This window comes from Quercus lobata, chromosome 11, assembly GCF_001633185.2.
Source record: "Quercus lobata isolate SW786 chromosome 11, ValleyOak3.0 Primary Assembly, whole genome shotgun sequence".
Lineage (NCBI taxonomy): Eukaryota > Viridiplantae > Streptophyta > Magnoliopsida > Fagales > Fagaceae > Quercus > Quercus lobata.
In genome coordinates, this window is record NC_044914.1 from 56527295 (window position 1) to 56545907 (window position 18613).

General features: G+C 32.4%; 2 protein-coding genes across 2 annotated transcripts; one reads left to right on the top strand and one right to left on the bottom strand.

The window, feature by feature from the left end:
* Positions 1–3480: 3480 nt before the first annotated feature.
* Positions 3481–4457, bottom strand: LOC115968651. The gene has a single exon (XM_031088096.1). The coding sequence runs from the start codon at positions 4274–4276 to the stop codon at positions 3788–3790; it is 489 nt and encodes a 162-aa protein (XP_030943956.1). The 5' UTR covers positions 4277–4457; the 3' UTR covers positions 3481–3787.
* Positions 4458–10047: 5590 nt separating this feature from the next.
* LOC115967219 (receptor-like protein EIX2) lies at positions 10048–11262 on the top strand. Its single transcript, XM_031086276.1, has one exon. The coding sequence runs from the start codon at positions 10048–10050 to the stop codon at positions 11260–11262; it is 1215 nt and encodes a 404-aa protein (XP_030942136.1).
* Positions 11263–18613: the final 7351 nt, after the last annotated feature.

The following is an 18613-nucleotide window of genomic DNA, read 5'->3' on the forward strand; positions in this document are numbered from 1 at the left end:
TAGATTGCACTAGGATCTTTAAGGGATAGGATCTAAGTCCAAAGTATGGCAGTAATAAAATATATATGAGTGTTTTTATATAATAGACAGAATGTGCAGTATAAGTATGTGTGTTATATAAATAAAGAAGGTGGGCCTAAAGCCCATAGTCTATTAAATGTTAACAGGTAGGATTGCTATCCTACCAAAATCTCACCCATTCCTAAATTTTGACATATTTATAGCTAAGTGTACTTAAAGTTTGAACATTTGAGTTCAAGTTAAAATAGACCTTAATCTTGTGAGACTTTTTGTAACAATGCCATCGCTTCTCCAATATGAATCCCTAACTTGAATTGATATGTTAAATATTAACGTATTTTGTTAACTCTACACTTGTTATTGTCTATCGAATCAATCACCAAGATGATAGGCTCTCTTCCCACCATTTAGCATTTGAAAAGCATATAAGATAGAGGACAAATTCTAGTTACAAAATTGGTTGTAGTCTTAGGTTACAACTTTACTTAATATCTTTTTATTGGAAGTGAATTTTGACAAATTTACCATTGGATTATATTTTCTTATATCCTCCATACTTGCAAAATTTCTAGAAAATTAAAGATCAATAGTTATGTCATCAATAAATTACAGGTTTTTGTAGTTTAAAAATTATTAATAAAATATAAGTTTATAGATCATATAGTAAATAATATCCTCTATGCTTGCAAAATTTCTAGAAAATTAAAGATCAATAATTATGTCATCAATAAATTGTTTAAATTGCAGGTTTTTATAGTTTAAAATTATGCACAAAATATAAGCTTATAGATCATATAGTAAATAATATCTAATTCACACAAAATTTGACATATGTATTAAGAGCGTAAAGAACATGCAATTCAACGGTAAGATTTTCAAAATATATAGTAATGCTTATTTTATTGAATAAGATTGTAGTCTAAGGCTATAACCAATTTTGTAGCTAAACTTTGTTCTAAGATAAACAAGACAATAAAATTTAATGATTAAATTAACTTCCTCCTTTATTCTCCCTCTTTTATTTTGAATCAACTGTATTGATTAAACACAATGCCCGCAAATGATATGAGCCTGGAGAGATCATTCACTTGCAGGTTAAGCATTGAACCATACTTTAGTATAAACTTCATGAAATTTGGAATGGACATTTTTCTTAGATCATAGCATCTAAGAAGGACCATGCTCTTGGGACCAACTACCTACGACAAGAACATGTGCTTAGAGATTCAACCTCACATTTACAGATTAGAACCACATATAATACAATTTCAAATATTGTAGGAGATGAAGAAACTTAAGATATAGGGGTTGTATTCTCTCTTGAATTTCATCAACTCACTCGGTGAATTTGTACCTCTAGAACAACATGCAAGATTAAAATATGTGAAAAAAAAAAAAAAAAATTTGTTTGTTATGTTAATTGTAAATTTTGTAATGCAGTCTCAATCTATTCTTTTTTCTTCTCATTATTGTCTTACTCTCACTACCATCGTCATTGCCATTTGCCAATTAGCAGCACACCCTGAAATTATTGTTGTTATGTTGCCATCGTTATCTTCCATTCTTAATTTCTACAATAATTCTATAAAGAAAAAGAAAACTTTAATATTATTTCCCGAAAATGAAAGATAAGTAAAGGGCACCAAAATGTCCATCGTATCCCTCACCAAATAACTACAATTTTTTAGTTTGTGCATTTGTCGGTAAAGAAATGGGAACCATGTGCCTCTAAGCTCTCGTCAAACTTGGCCTAATCATTGAGGAGGAAAAAGGAAATAAAAATAGTGGGCCTAATTATATTTTACGCTTAGTTTAGTTTGTTTATTTTTTTTAATTTATATTATTTTTGGTGTGTGTGGGGTTACCAAAGAAAATACAAGAAATTTGCTAATTAGTTAGATGTTTTAGCCTGATGAAAAATAATTATATATATATATATATATATATATATATATAAATGAGGGTTTCATTGGTCTAAATCTTTTTCTAATTTTCTTATTGTAATTATAAAATTATAATTAAAAAAATATTTTTATATATAAAAATAAGGCTTCACTTTTTGATCTTTTTGCCTTAAAAAAATCTTTTTACATAATATGTTTAGGAGGGAAGGAATATAATAAGAAGAATGGAAAGCAAAAGGGTAACAGAAAAATACTAGATATATGAGATGAGAGACCCATAATTTAATTTTATAAGATATACTTTAAAACTTAGACATGTAACATGTAAGACCAATCATTTAATTTTATAAAATATAGTACTTTAAAACTTAGAAGAGGTAAAACCACTTTAAAATTTACAATGATGTCAAAAAATATTTACAAAAAAGAAAAAGAAATTACATATAACCGACATATATAAAATAATAAATCCTTAAAGTAAAAAATAAACATTTAATATTATAAATTAGAGCATGTATATATAAATATTAACAAAATTTAGCTCTAAATCGGTTTAGAACTATATTCTTCTAATCTATTATGGAGCGATTAATGTAGAAATTATTTATGTGCAATTTTAACTACATGACATTTTTAATAATTTATATAATTTGTTTAAATAAAACATATCGATTAATTGGTGGAGATAATTTCAAACCCGTTTATACCTAAACTTAATTTGAATATATATATATATATATATATATATATATTCTGCAATAGTGCGTAAGTCTTAGGAAGATGTATGGAACATGACTACATGAGAAAGAAGATGTGCACCGACACTTTCTCTCCCACATCGAGAGGAGATGCGATGTAAAATACTATATGCTTAGGGAGAATTTGTGGGGCATCCGTGGTCATGTGGATCCGAGTTGTCAGACAAAGAAACTCTAACTGGTCTCTTCATTAACAGATGCCAACTTTTGGGCAAGCAAAGCCTTTGACAAAACAGTGATACATTGGTTAAGAAGTAGCTGGCAATGATTGGTACAGTACTCTAGCTACCATTTTTTTTGTCACCGACACTATGCAAAATGGAATGAATGTAAAAAAAGCTACACTTGATTTTAGTCAGACTGCAAAAACACACCACATGTACGGTAGAAGTCGACCGACCTATCATTTGCTGAATACGAAAGGAAAAGGCAATTACTTTACCATATACAACTAGTTGTTTATGTAGTTAATTTTGAGATCCAATGCCAAAGTTATTAACAACATACTTCAGTCTCAAGGCAACCGTGTTAATTAGATCCACATAATGGGGTCTCAAGTTTCGTGAATTTGAGAGATCCTGCTCTACGTTTTCATATCATTATTACATGGAAGAAAGAACAGCTAATAAAATGTATATATTATTACATTACATTGGAGTAGAAGAACTTGTACAATGGAACCTTCAATAATAAATAATATGACAACAACAACAACAATCATATTTACTAACAAATTGCTGTCTGATATTATGACTTGCAACATTCTAATGATGGTAATGAGCAATATACTCCTGCAATTTCAAGTGAAATGAAGAGGATCTTAGACGCTAAGGCTAGCACAATTTTGAACCAACAGACACTTCTAATTCACCTTTCAAACAATGTCACATAATAATAGAATATCTTGTCTAATTACAGATCCCAGTAATCTCCATGCAAGGACGAACATTAACAAAAAAATGAAAAAGAATTATAAAAAAAAAAAAGTGCAAACAGAAAATTAAGCAAAAGGGCATACAAAAAACTTAATCTTGATTTGAATCTTGAACCTTATTTTCCATCAAAGGTTTCAGCAACTTTAATTTGACACCCCCATTGTAAACCTTAGGTTCTACTTCCATTGTCAAAATTCTTGGAGTAATCATAGGAACTGTACTTGTAGGTTTGAGGAAGACGAACTTGGTCAGAGCCAACAAGCTTTCTGATCTCAGACCTGACCTTATAGAAAACATGTCTCCAGCTACCTTTGTTTTGAGGACCGAGCATCTTAGTTTCTTCTTCATTCATTTCTAGATCTTTGGCGAAAATGGGCTTTCTTGAGAGGATCCAAGAGAAGCCCCAGTCCCACCATTTCTTTATGGAAGTGCCAGCATATTCTCCCATGGAAGACACAGACTTTGACCTTCGGAAAGCCCATGAAGTAGCAGGGGCAGAGATGGGTTGGATTTTGAGGGAGAGAGAGGAGAGTCTTCTGCGTAGGCTGACTTGTTCTTTGGAGGAGTCAGATTGTGAGACTGGGAGTGCTTGGTTTGTGGAGGTGGCCATGGTGGGTAAATAGCTTCTCTTCTGAAAGCTGTGAATAATTGTGCTCATGATGTTGCTCTAAGAATGAGAAAAAGACGAAGACGAAGAAAGAGATCTAATGAAATGTTGGTGTTGGTGGTGGTGGTAGGGTTGTCAGTGTTAAGAGGAAGAGTAGAGAATGGGAGAAAGAAAAGATTGGAGGTAAAATGTAGCGTTCACAGCTCTATCACAGCCTGTTTTATTCGATTTTTTGGAGGGGTTTGATGGTGCGGTCCCATTACTCTATTCATCATATTCTCTCCTTGCGATAAATTCAAATGTTTCATATTCAAAAAATAAAAATAAAAATTAAGAATTTTATACATTCCATATATGTACCATATTATTAAGTAGTTCTTGTTCAAGAAAACATATATATATTAAATGCATTAGAAAAGTATTGTGATTAAATAGTGGTGCAATATGTGCTGTGGAAACGAACGAGGTTGGCTTAAACTTGAGAGTATGCATGTGAGATCATGAAAAATGAAAAAAAAAAAAAAAATTGGTTTGTATATAAGGTTTTATGATACAGTTTTGAACTTTTTGATTACTATATATAACAATAACATGTTATTTCGAATCATGATCCATCATACCAATGCATGGCATTCAAAACTATTATCTAGTTTTATTTGGTTATTAAATCAAGCTTTATGCAATAAAAATGGACAAAGTTTACAATGAAAATTTTATGCATAAAAAAATAGGAAATAACTCCTATACACACAGTATATACACACGTACTTGTATTTGAAATTGTGACATTGATCTAAAAAAAAAGAAGTTACACAAGTTAATATAAGACTCTATCAATAGGATCTGAATTTATAAGAAGAAAAGTTGGATTGCTTTCTTTTTGTTTATAATTACCTTTCTTGCGTAATTCACTTACCTACCGAATAATTAAAAGCAGTCAATAATCATAAAGCATCACATGCATAGTATTATTCATTTTTGTTATAATAGAAACTCACGAGAAATTGGATTCTGAGGTGGGTAGCCACTATAGCCAGTGAAGAGGTATTATATATATATTCTCTCTCTCTCTCTCTCTCTCTCTCTCTCTCATTTTACTAGCTAGCTAGCTACTACAAAGTTTACAACTACTACATGTTTCGCCATAAAACGTGGGGAGAGTAGACGGTTTCTCCGAGAGCCAATGTGGTGACTGAGTGTGGGGACTACCTTTTTCTGTCGGTTGTAAAGTCTGGATACCATTCAAGTCCTTAATATATTACACACAATTCTCGCTCTAGCTCTTTCTCTTGTCTTTGTCTCTGTCTCTCTGTCTCTCTGTCTCTCTCTCTCTCTCTCTCCGTGTGACTATAATGGCAGGCTTGCGACTTTAGCTTAATAGCCTCACCGTCACCGTAATTCAAGTAGATATATACTCAATGTACATTGTACATACAGCCAAAAAACAGTGATAAAATGAGAGTTAGAACTTAGAAGTGGTTAGAAACTAGAATAGCCAAGTCATATTCATGACTCATGCATGCCCTTCTTAACGTATAGGAAGAAATAATGTTGATCCCATGACTTTAATAAATTCAATTATTACAACTCAACATATATATATGTTGTCAAAGTTAAATTTCTTCCTACAGTAGTACTCATTGTTCAATACCAAAGTCAGTCAGGTGGTAAAATCAGCAACTTTCTACAATATACAATATATAGAATTATGTTGGTAGTTTGGTAGTAAGAGTGAGCTCCTTTTATTCACTTTCAAAGTAAGGAAAATGAAAATGACGCAAAGAAAATAAAAAACATGTTTGACAAGACATTTTCAAGATTTATTTTGTTAGTTTGTGGAAAACAATTTGTTGTTGTCAAAGGAGCATCCAAATGTTGTTCTCAGTAAATTAAATAATAAGGCTCATTAATAATTGAAGACGATCTGAAAATATATAAGGTGTTTTTGTTTTTTTTTTTTGTGGGTAATTATAAGGTTGGATTCCTTTTCATTTTCATTTCTGCTACTGAACCACTATTCATTTGGACTCTAATTCTAACTTTTCTCTAAAAACAAAATAAAAGAAAATAAAAAGGTTTGGACAGAAAGATGTGAGCCCATCTCGGGTAGTGAATAAATAAGGTCCATTTTAACATGTAGTATATTCTTACAATATTTAAAGATATCATCAACTTCATTATTGAGTTTATCTTTTGTTCAATTGATTTTTTTTAAGTCACCTGAAAGCCCAACTCGTGTATATAGTAACTCATTGGATACACAGCTATTGTAAAAATGAGTAGAAGCATCCAAATCCCAATCCAAAAATGCAAGCCATGTATCAGGTGGTTGGGTAGTTTTTAAACGTGGAATAGAAAGTGGGATTTTTTTAAAAGTGTAGTTTTTCTTTTTTTAATAAACTTTTAAATAAGGATAGGGTCATACCAATTCTCCACCTTAATCTTTTAAATTTTCCTAAAATTTAGCCTTTTATTTTCTTTCAAAATCAGATATGTTATTGCCTAAACATAAGGATATGGATGGAGAAGTAATAGTAGTGGTTTTATAGTAGGAGTTTTTTTTTTTTTTTTTTTTTTTTTTTTTTTTTTTTTTTTTTTGAAAGAGATTTAAAAAAAATAAAATAAGAAGAAGAAGAAGAAGAAGAGGAGGAAAACGTGAATTTGGGTTTAAAAAAAAGGGTGGTCGGGTAGTTTTTAAATGTGGGATAGAAAGTGGGATTTTTTTAAATAGTACATGAATAGAACATGGGATTTTTTTTGAAGACGTGTAGTTTTTTTTTTTTTTTTTTTTTTTTTTTTTAAATAAGGATAGGGTCACATCAATTCCCCACCTTAATCTTTTAAATTTCCCTAAAATTTAGCCTTTTATTTTCTTTCAAAATCAATATGTTAGTACCTAAATATAAGGATATGGATGGAGAAGTTATAGTAGTAGTTTTATAGTAGAAGTCTTTTTTTTTTTTTTTTCTTCCAAAATATGGAAGAGATTTAAAAGAAAAAAGAAAAAAAAGGAAAACATAAATTTGAACTTATACGTGAATTTGGATGCTGTTCCTACTGCTGTGAACTTCAACTACATTTAGTGTACTTTTGTTCAATAAATTTAGAAGAACAGCATTGTTGAATTAAAATAAAAGTTCATTATTATTCCTATTGGGTTTTTGTTAAACCACCTTTAATAATACTTTATGGTATTTTTTTTTCTTCTCAACAAACAATCATGAAGTTTTTATACAATTTTTTTCTAGATACTTCTAATCATTAATTCCCAATTGTATAAGCCTTTTGTTAAGGTCAAAGCACCATTTAACACTTTTTTTATACAATTTTTTTTTCTAGATACTTCTAATCATTAATTCCCAATTGTATTAGCCTTTTGTTAAGGTTAAAGCACCATTTAATACTTTATTAAAAAAAAAAATCTCAAAATACAATTGTGGTTTTATACAATTAATATGTATCTCTTGCCATAAAATTTTCAATTTAAGCTTTCATTTACTTATGTTATGGATGTGTAGTAAATGGCTAAATTTTAGGATTTAAAAAACTACATTTTAGGATTTGAAAAAAAATGACAATTGTTATAATAAAATTTGAAAAAAAAAAAGAACAACATCAACAACACCAAAAAGGAAAAAACACAAAAAGAAAAGGAAAAAAAAAAAAGAACAAAAAGAAAACGTGGATTGGTAGTTACTAAATTTTAGGATCTTTTTAGGAGCATTTCCTTTGACAAAAATCTTATTAATTTACTACTCCATAGAAAATGTTACGTACCTTATAAAATACTAGTCTCTGAGCACGCGCTCATGCGCGTGCTCAGAGGAGCGCGTGCTCAGAGGCTCTTCTATTTTTTTGGGTAAAAGTTAATTTAGAGCATTTATTATAATTTGAGATTACTATATTTTCCAATAACAAAAAAAACCTAGGGGTGTGATGAAAAATTATTTCACCACACATAATACTCATCACACCCCTAGGTTTTTTTTTGTGATTGGAAAATGTAGTAATCCGAAATTATAAATAATACTCATCACACCCCTAAGTTTTTTTTGTGATTGGAAAATGTAGTAATCCCAAATTATAATAAATGCTCTAAATTAACTTTTACCCAAAAAAATAGAAAAACCTCTGAGCACGCGTGTGAGGCTAGTTATTAGTAATTGATGCTTACTTAGCATTTGAGAGCCACGAAAAAAACCAAAACTTGCTGCATTTTCAATTGTTATTTTCCTAGCCCATGCCAACAATTATGGGGAGAAGATCCCTTAAACTTCTCCATGCATTTTTAATGCTTTTACTACAATTGAAACCAGCCCTTGGATTTATTTCAGGGGTTGAAGATGCTAACGTTAGGTGCATAGAGAGTGAGAGATAGGCACTCCTTGAGTGCAAAAAAGGCCTTGTTGATGACTATGGTAGGCTCTCTTCATGGGGAAGCCAAGATGAAAACAAGAATTGCTGCAACTGGAAAGGAGTTCATTGTAGCAAGCAAACAGGCCATGTACTCAAGCTTGATCTTCAGGGTGATTCAGAAAAAACACAACCTTTGCAAGGTAACATTAGTTCTTCACTGCTTGAATTGCATCATTTGAGTTCTTTGGACCTCAGTTACAATGATTTCAATATGAGCCAAATCCCAGAGTTTATTGGTTCTTTCAATAACTTAAAGAACCTTAATCTCTTAGAGGCTGAGTTTGGTGGGACTATTCCTTACGAACTTGGAAACCTTTCCCACTTGGAGTCTATTGACCTCTCCTCGAATCATTTACAAGGTTCAATTCCAGATGCCTTTGTCAAAATGAATTCTCTTGAAAGTCTCAGTCTAGACGAAAACCAACTTGAAGGTAAGTTACCAAAGTCCTTAGGAAATATATGTACTCTAAGTTCATTGTCCCTCTCCGATAATAAGCTCGGTGGACAACTTGTTGAGTTCATCAATAGCTTGTCTGGGTGTGTGGAAGACTCACTAAAGATGTTGGATTTATCATCGAATCATATTACGGGATCGTTGCCTGATTTCTCAATATTTCTGTCCTTAAAACAATTGTATCTTTCGTCCAACAATATAACTGGGACTGTGCCCAAAGGAATTGGAAACCTACACCAGCTCGAGTAATTTCATATTTCTTTCAATTCTTTGCATGGTGTGGTCACTGAAGTCCATCTATCAAACCTGTCCAACTTATGGTTTTTAGACCTGTCAAATGGTTCCCTGGCTCTAGAATTGAACTTCAATTGGGTTCCCCCTTTTCAATTACGAGTCATATACTTCGCATGTTGCAAGCTGGGTCCTAGATTTCCAAGCTGGCTTCGAACTCATTGGAACATTTCTATCCTAGATATCTCCGATACTGGAATTTCGGATAAGATTCCTAAATGGTTTTTTGACCTGCCTCCTACTTTTCAATATCTAGATATGAGTGGTAATCGATTGGAGGGTCTACTACATCTTTTTGTTTTCCCACCTAAAATAATAGTCTTGAGTATAGCCGAAAATCGTTTTTCAGGGACAGCTTCGTCTGTTTGTAAAATCAGGGGTGGGATTATAAATTTCCTAGACCTCTCAGACAACCTTTTATCTGGACATCTCCCCAATTGTTTTATGCATTTGCGTAAGCTACTCATTTGGAACTTGGTTGGCAACAATTTCACTGGGGAAATTCCAAGCTCTTTTGGCTTTTTGTCTCAGCTGCACACATTGATTTTGCGCAATAATAGTTTCTCTGGAGAATTACCTTTGCATCTAAAAAATTGCAGTTTGTTGAAGTTTGTAGACTTGATTGGAGGGTCTACTACATTTTTTTGTTTTCCCACCTAAAATGACAGTCTTGAGTATAGTCGAAAATCGTTTTTCGGGGACAGCTTCGTCTGTTTGTAAAATCAGGGGTGGGATTTTAAATTTCCTAAACCTCTCAGACAACCTTTTATCTGGACATCTCCCCAATTGTTTTATGCATTTGCGTAAGCTACTCATTCTGAACTTGGCTGGCAACAATTTCACTGGGGAAATTCCAAGCTCTTTTGGCTCTTTGTCTCAGCTGCACACTTTGATTTTGCGCAATAATAGTTCCTCTGGAGAATTACCTTTGCCTCTAAAAAATTGCAGTTTGTTGAAGTTTGTAGACTTGGGAAACAATAAATTCTCTGGATCAGTACCAACTTGGATTGGGGAGGGCTTGCCACTGTTGAATATTCTTATCCTATGTTCCAATAAGTTTGGTGGAAGCATACCATTAAATCTATGTCGGTTGAAATATTTACGAATCTTGGATCTTTCTGTAAATAACATATTTGGAACTATACCACAATGCTTCAACAATTTCACTGCCATGGCTCAGAAAGGAGATTTGTTCAGTGGAATCATTGGTAGTAATTACACTGATTCATATGTTTATGATTATGATGATACAGAAGAATTCATTAATGATGCAACGGTTATAATGAAAGGAAGGGAGTTGGAGTACGGAAAATATCTTGGACTATTAAAGATCATTAACCTTGCAAGTAACAAATTGACAGGGAAAGTTCCAAGTGAAATCTCGAGCCTCTTGGAGTTGGTTGTTCTGAACATATCAAGAAACAAGTTAATTGGAGAAATCCCACGAATGATCGGACAGTTGAAGCAGTTGCAATCACTTGATATGTCAAAGAATCAATTTTCAAATGAAATCCCATCTAGCATGTCAGAGTTACATTTTCTAAGCGTCTTGGACTTGTCTTACAACAATTTGTCTGGAAAAAATCCTTCAGGCACTCAACTGCAAAGCTTTGATGCAGTTGATTTTATTGGAAATTGGGCACTTTGTGGGCCTCCACTTCCAAATAAGTGCCCAGGTCAAGAAACACCAAACCAAAGTGATCAACCAACTAATCATGATGGCAATGAAGATAATGAAAAGGATGGAGATGAATTTGAGAAATGGTTTTTTGCTGTAGCAGGATTTGGATTTTTTATAGAATTTTGGAGAATTTGTGGACCTTTGCTCTTTAAGAGTTCTTGGAAGGGTGCTTATTTCTATTTCTGGACAACATGAAGGACTGGCTTTATGCAACAAAATTGGCAATGTGCATGAAAATATTGCGGTGGAAGTTTAAGAACCAGGGGTGACCACTTTGTTTGTAGCAAGAGGTTATCAAATAAGATGTCTATGGTTTTTATGGACTTTTAACTAGTGTATATGTACATAATACTTTCTCTCACAGCACCATATTTTTACTCGCTATGGCATTCAATAATGCAAAATGACAAACATGTCATGTGTAATTGGAGTTTAGTTAATGTTTGAGCGTTCCTATATATCCAGTCTTAGTTTGTGATTCCAGTACTGGTGGTTACTGATAGTGTAGCTCCTCTATATCTTGGCTGCATTTTGACATTGTTGAATCAAAATGTTGATTGGAAATGTATGCCTGTTTCAAAAATCTTTTAGAGGTATACTTTTCTTTGACACAATTCATGTTAGGAGCAGCAGTTGCACGTGAAATGACTCTTCCATTCTCTAAGAATAAATTCATATCGTTTGCATGGCATTGGAGAGACGTTTTTACCCTTTTTTTTTATCACCTTCTTTCTCAGCAACTTCTTTGTCACTCCTTATTTTGATGAGATACACTTGTGTTGGAGCATTTTAATGTTAAATAATTAAAATGAATAAATGTTACAACATAAATGTAAAGATATGGGAGTGAATATGGAAGATGAGGAATTAGTAAAAATGTTTAATCTCACATTGAAAAGGAGAGAGACTATTTTATTCTTTTTAATTGTGGTGATTAATAGGCTAACATGAATTGTCTCAGGTATTGGGCTAAATACATGCGCAAGGGGGAGGTGAAGGGTGGAGGTATCAAATTAATCAGAATAAACTGGGTAGTAATTTCGTGAGGCCCATTGTGCCTATAAATAGACTCATTTAGACACAATCCAAGTGACTGCAATATACAAAAAAAAAAAAAAAAAAAAAGAGAGGTTCTTGTCAAAGAAGGGTGTTCTTTCTGGTGGAGAATTGGGCTTATAAATTGGGTAGTAATTTCATGAGGCCCATTGAGCCTATAAATAGACTCATTTAGACACAATTCAAGTTACTGCAATATACACAAAAAATTGTCAAAGAATGGTGTTCTTTCTGGTGGAGCTTTGGGCTTGAACACTTTGCGCAAAAGTTGTTATAGCCATACGACACTTGTTGGACTGTTGTATCTTGGGGGAGACAAGTCAGAGACAATCTGCACCAGTTACAAAGTTTAGCCAACCAAGGGTTTGAATTTCCTTAAAGAAAGCGAGTGCCGTGCCTCAGTCCAAATAGTGTTGTGTAATTTCTTCCTTTACATTAATAATATTCAAAAGTATTATTCAGTTTCTTGTTATGTTATTTCCATTATTATTGTGTTTTTACCAACAATTTTAAGGAGATTCAATACATGGAACCTACACAAGAGAAACCAAATGAGCCTGTTGGAGATCTCAACAAGCCTTTTCGCTTTAAGGGAGCCCACTTCAAGAGGTGGAAAGGAAAGGTTCTCTTCTACTTGAGTCTTCTCAAAGTCTTCTACATCCTCACTGACAAGAATCCATCAAAAGTTCCTATTGATGAGATGAGTGAGGAAGAATATATTCTCCATCAAGAAAAAATAGATAAGTATACAAAAGATGAATATAATTGTCGCTCTTATCTATTGAATTGTCTTGCCGATCATTTCTATGATTATTATGATACAACTTACAATTCTGCCAAAAAAATTTGGAAAGCTTTACAAAACAAGTATGATACCGAGGAGGCAGGTGCAAAGAAGTATGATGCTAGTAGATTTTTCCGTTACCAAATGGTGGATGGAAAATCGATACTGGATCAAGCACAAGACTTCCAAATGATTGTGGCAGAATTGAGATCCGAAGGCATAAAGATTGGAGACAATTTGGTGGTAGCTGGCATAATTGACAAACTACCACAATCTTAGAAGGAGTTCCAAAAGACTTTGCGGCACAAACAAAAGGAGACATCCTTGGAGACTTTGATCACACGCATCCATGAGGAGGAGGAGGCTAGAGGACAAGATGCACTTATGACACAAGAGAGCAATGGTAATTCCACCACAAAGGTAAACCTTATTTCATCCAATAATAATATGCCCAAAAATCATTTTCCTAGAAATGGTCAATTGAAGCCTAAAAAGAGAGCCTTTAAAAATAATAATAGACCTCAAGGAAGGGGGAACCCGAATAAAAATTACAATAAGAACCAAGGACCCCCTTCACAAGATCAATTTAATAGATCATGTTTTGTCTGTGGTAAGAGTGGGCATATTGCTTGACTTTGCAAATTTCAGAATCGTGAATCTGTCCCGCAGGCTAACGTAACCGAAGAGCCTTTAGTGGCTATGATTACAGACATCAATATGGTGCAATATGTTGAAGGGTGGTGGACAAATTCTGGTGCTAATAGGCACATTTAATATGATAAAAATTGGTTCAAGTTGTACACTCCTTTTGAAGAAGAAAAAACTGTTATGCTTGGTGACTCTAGCAAAACCAAGGTTTTTGGGAGTGGTGAGGTTGAATTGAAATTCACTTCTGGACGTGTGCTAACATTGAAAGATGTACTTTACACTCTGTCTATGAGGAAGAATTTGATGTCAAGTTTTTTGCTTAACAAGGTTGGCTTCAAGCAAACTATGGAATCTGATAATTATGTAATCACTAAAAAGGGATTATTTGTGAGCAAGGGTTATGCTTGTCATGGAATGTTTAAATTGAATGTTGAGAATAATAAAGCATCTACCAGTTCAGTTTATATGCTTTCTTCTATTAATTTTTGGCATGCTCGTTTGTGTCATAAAATAGTAGATATGTGGGAATCATGAGTAGTTTAGGATTAATTCCAAGACTGTCAAAAGATTTTGAAAAATGTGAAACTTGTAGTCAAGTTAAGATTACAAAAAAACCTCATAAAAGTGTTGTAAGAAATATTGAATTGCTTGAGTTAATTCACTCTAATTTATGTGAATTAGAGGGAATTTTAACTCGTGGAAGAAATAGATATATTATCACTTTTATTGACGATTTCTCAAAATATACAACTGTTTATTTGTTGAAAAATAAAAGTGATACTTTTGAAAAATTTCAAGATTTTTTAAAAGAAGTTGAAAATCAATTCGGTAGAAAAATAAAAAGAATAAGAAGTGATAGAGGCCGTGAGTATGAATCAAGTGCATTCAACTCATTTGTTTAGTCTTTGGGAATTATTCATAAAACTACTGCACCATATTCACTTGCTTCTAATGGTGTGGCTGAAAGAAAAAATAGAACTCTAATTGAGTTAACAAATGCCATGTTAATTGAATCTGGTGCACCTTTACATTTTTTGGGTGAAGCTATTTTAACTGCATGTCATGTTTTGAATAGGGTGCCACATAAAAAGTCACACACCACACCTTTTGAGATGTGGAAAGGACATAAGCCAAATTTGGGATATTTGAGAGTATGGGGTTGTCTTGCTTATGTAAGGCTTACTGACCCTAAAATACCTAAATTAAGTATAAGAGCTACTACCTGTACTTTTCTTGGTTATGCGATTAATAGTGCAGCTTATAGATTTTTTGATCTTGAAAACAAAATAATTTTTGAATTTGGTGATGCAATTTTTCATGAAGAAAATTTTCCTTTTAAATTGAGAAATAGTGGGGGTGAAGAAAATACTTTGTCATAACTTAGTTCTTCTACTTTACATTTACAAAATCAAGAAAATTTTGAAATGGAAACTAGAAGGAGTAAAAGAGCTAGAGTTGAAAAGGATTTTGGTCATGATTATTATGTTTTTAACATTGAGGAAAATCCCCAAAATTTAAAAGAGGCTTTAACATCACCTGATGCTATATTTTGGAAAGAGGCTGTAAATAATGAGATGGAATCTCTAATATCTAATAGAACTTGGAAATTAGTAGATCTTCCACCGGGTTGTAAGACCATAGGTTGTAAATGAGTCCTTAGAAAAAAGTTGAAACCATATGGATCAATAGATAAGTTTAAAGCTAGACTTGTTGCAAAAGGCTTTAAACAAAAAGCTGATCTTAATTTCTTTGATACTTTTTCTCCGGTAACAAGAATTACATCTATTAGATTGTTAATTGCTATTGCTGCAATTTTTTATTTGAAAATTCATCAAATGGATGTAAAAATTGCTTTTCTAAATGGGGACCTAGAGGAAGAAATTTATATGGATCAACCCGAAGGCTTTGTAGAGCCTGGACAAAAAAGCAAGGTATGTAAGCTAACTAAATCCCTATATGGCTTAAAACAAGCACCAAAACAGTGGCATGAAAAGTTTGATTCCTGCATGATTGAGAATGGTTATAAATCAAATGAATGTGATAAATGTATTTATTCTAAATCATGGAATAATTTACATGTTATTATTAACCTCTATGTGGATGATATGTTGATTTTTGGCTCAAATATGCATGTTATAAATGAGACAAAAAATATGCTTAAAAGTCATTTTGATATGAAAGATCTTGGTGAGGCTAATTTTATTTTAGGCATAAAAATTACAAAAGCATGTGATGAAATATATCTTGATCAATCATATTATGTTGAGAAAATATAATTTTCATGATCATAAAAGTGTAGCTACTCCTTTTAATTCTAGTGTTTATTTATTTCCTGTGAGTAATGATGATGAGTTTTTTAATCAAAAGGATTATGCTAGCATCATTGGTAGTTTGCATTATGCTACTGCTTGTACTAGACCTAACATTGCATATGCAGTAGGAGTGCTTAGTAGATTTACTAGCAAGCCTAGTAAAGATCATTGGCTAGCTATTGAGCGAGTTATAAGATATTTAATTGGTACCAAAATCTATGGCTTATTTTATAAAAAAATACCCTGCTGTGATTGAAGCTTTTAGTGATGCCGATTGGAATACTTTCTCAGGTGATTCTCTCTCTACCACTGGTTATATTTTTACCGTAGGTAGTGGTGCTATTTGTTGGAAATCTAAAAAGCAAACAATAATTGCTAATTTAACAATGAAAGCTGAATTAATATCATTAGCTTCAGCTAGTGAAAAGGCAAATTGGCTTAGAGATTTGTTATATGAAATTCCACTTTGGGAAAAACCAATTCCACATATATTAATTCATTGTGATAAAACTACCGCAATTGGTAGAGTTAAAAACCATTACTACAATGGTAAATCTAGACCTATAAGAAGAAAACACAGTACCGTGCAATCTTATTTAAGTAGTGTTATCATAACTGTGGATTATATTAAATCTAATGATAATCTTGCAGATCTATTTACCAAGGCCTTGGCAAAAGATAGAGTCTGGAATACATCGAGGGGGATGGGACTAAAGTCCATAGAATCATGAGCCATGTATGATGATACCCAACCCAAGGACCAGAGATCCTGAGAATTGGGTTCAATGGGAAAAACGAATCATACGATGGTCGTAAGAAATGCACAATTTATTTTTTTTAATTATTTATTTTGTAAATAATTTTTTAATTGTTCATCCCTATGATGTAAGTGCATTTATCCTGTAATGTGGAGAAGTTGAGTAAAAAACTCTTAATGAAATTTGTAGCTCATATGAGTGGGGTGTCAGAATTATAGGAGCACCCTTGACAAAATTTCACCTATGTGAGTGTGAGACTAGGGCCGCTCTTTATGAGATTTGGACTTAATCTCAAATACACTCATGAAACCGGGATCAGCACACGGGCGAAAAGTGCTAGCTATAAAAGCTCATGTCAACACATGGGTTGTTATGTGTAAGCAATGACACTTAATTTCCCTAAAGCAGTCCTAGTTCAAGTCGGAGACCACTACGATTCTAGAGTTGTGATCGCTGTTTTACTAAGTGAAGGTTCAATGCAGAGCACACCTTCATAATGCATAGTGACCCATTTTTGCCTGGTAATCTCTCTTTAACTAAAAATTTTAATATTAAAATGAGTGGGGGATTGTTGGAGCATTTTAATATTAAATAATTAAAATGAATAAATGTTACAATATAAATGTAAAGATTTGGGAGTGAATATGGAAGATGAGGAGTTGGTGAAAATGTTTAATCCCACATTGAAAATGAGAGAGACTATTTTATTCTTTTTAATTGTGGTGATTAATGGGCTAACATGAATTGTCTCAGATATTGGGCTAGATACGTACGTAAGGGGGAGGTGAAGGGTGGAGGTATCAAAAATGGAAATGTTTCTTCCTTTACATTAATAATATTCAGAAGTATTATTCAGTTTCTCGTTGTGTTATTTGCATTATTATTGTGTTGCACTACAAGAAATTAGGTCTTGCGGAATGGCGAAAACCACTGCAATAGACCAAAAAATAAAATAAAATAAACATTGCAAGGACTATTTTGAAACATTTTAAAGTATAAGGATAATTTTGAAACATAGGTTAAGATTGATGAACAAATATGCAATTTAACCATACAATTTTAATTTTTTATTGATCAACTAGTTTTAAATCCATGTGATGCGTGCGTGAAAAAATCTAATAAGTTTTTTTTTTTTTTTTAGTGAAAAATGAAAATAGTAAATGAAACTTATAAGTGTTAGTTTCAAACTCTTCTTAAAATGATGTGATTATTTTCTAATAAAGTATAGTTGATACAATATATTATATTTTCTAAATTAAGCTATTTATATTTGTTATTTGAAAGTGATTTAAATTTTGTAAGTTTTTTTTCAAGGAAACATAATACATTTTACATTTAATTATTATATAAGCCGAGATATTTTGTAAATAATGTAATGTATGATTGGAATTTGTTTTCAATACTCCTTACACACGGTTTATCCCCAATACATCATGAATGACTTAAAGTGAAGGCAAATATAAGTAAATTCATTACTTATATTAGAAAAAAAAAATACAAGATTTTAATAACAAGAGAAAAATATAATTTTATCAAGAACCTATCAACATTATACTAAGAAGGTGGCATAATTGTCAATGAAGTAACTACTCTTTCTACACAAATTTCTCCTCCAAAAGCATCACCAAATGGTCCGAGGTGGACTGAAATGGACTAAAATGGACCAAATGAGGCGAAATGAAGCAAAGTGGACCGAATGGACTAATTGGACCAAAATGAACCAAGTAGACCCAGATGGACCAAGATGGGCCTAAATGCTATGTTGAGATGGCTCAAAAAAAGTATAGCAACAATAAATACTACATTTCATATTTTCGACATTATTATATAAATGAGTAATGTTTGAGATTTAGTATAAGGATAATTTTGAAATGAAGATTAAAGATTGATGAAATGAACTCTAAAGGTTAACCTAAGATAAAACATTAAAACCATATCAATCATTGATGTTCTAACGTTGTTAAAATCCTAATAAATTAATGAGTTAA

Coding starts and splice junctions, on each gene's coding strand:
- LOC115968651 (XM_031088096.1), bottom strand. CDS start 4,276: ATGAGCACAATTATTCACAGCTTTCAGAAGAGAAGCTATTTACCCACC.
- LOC115967219 (XM_031086276.1), top strand. CDS start 10,048: ATGACAGTCTTGAGTATAGTCGAAAATCGTTTTTCGGGGACAGCTTCG.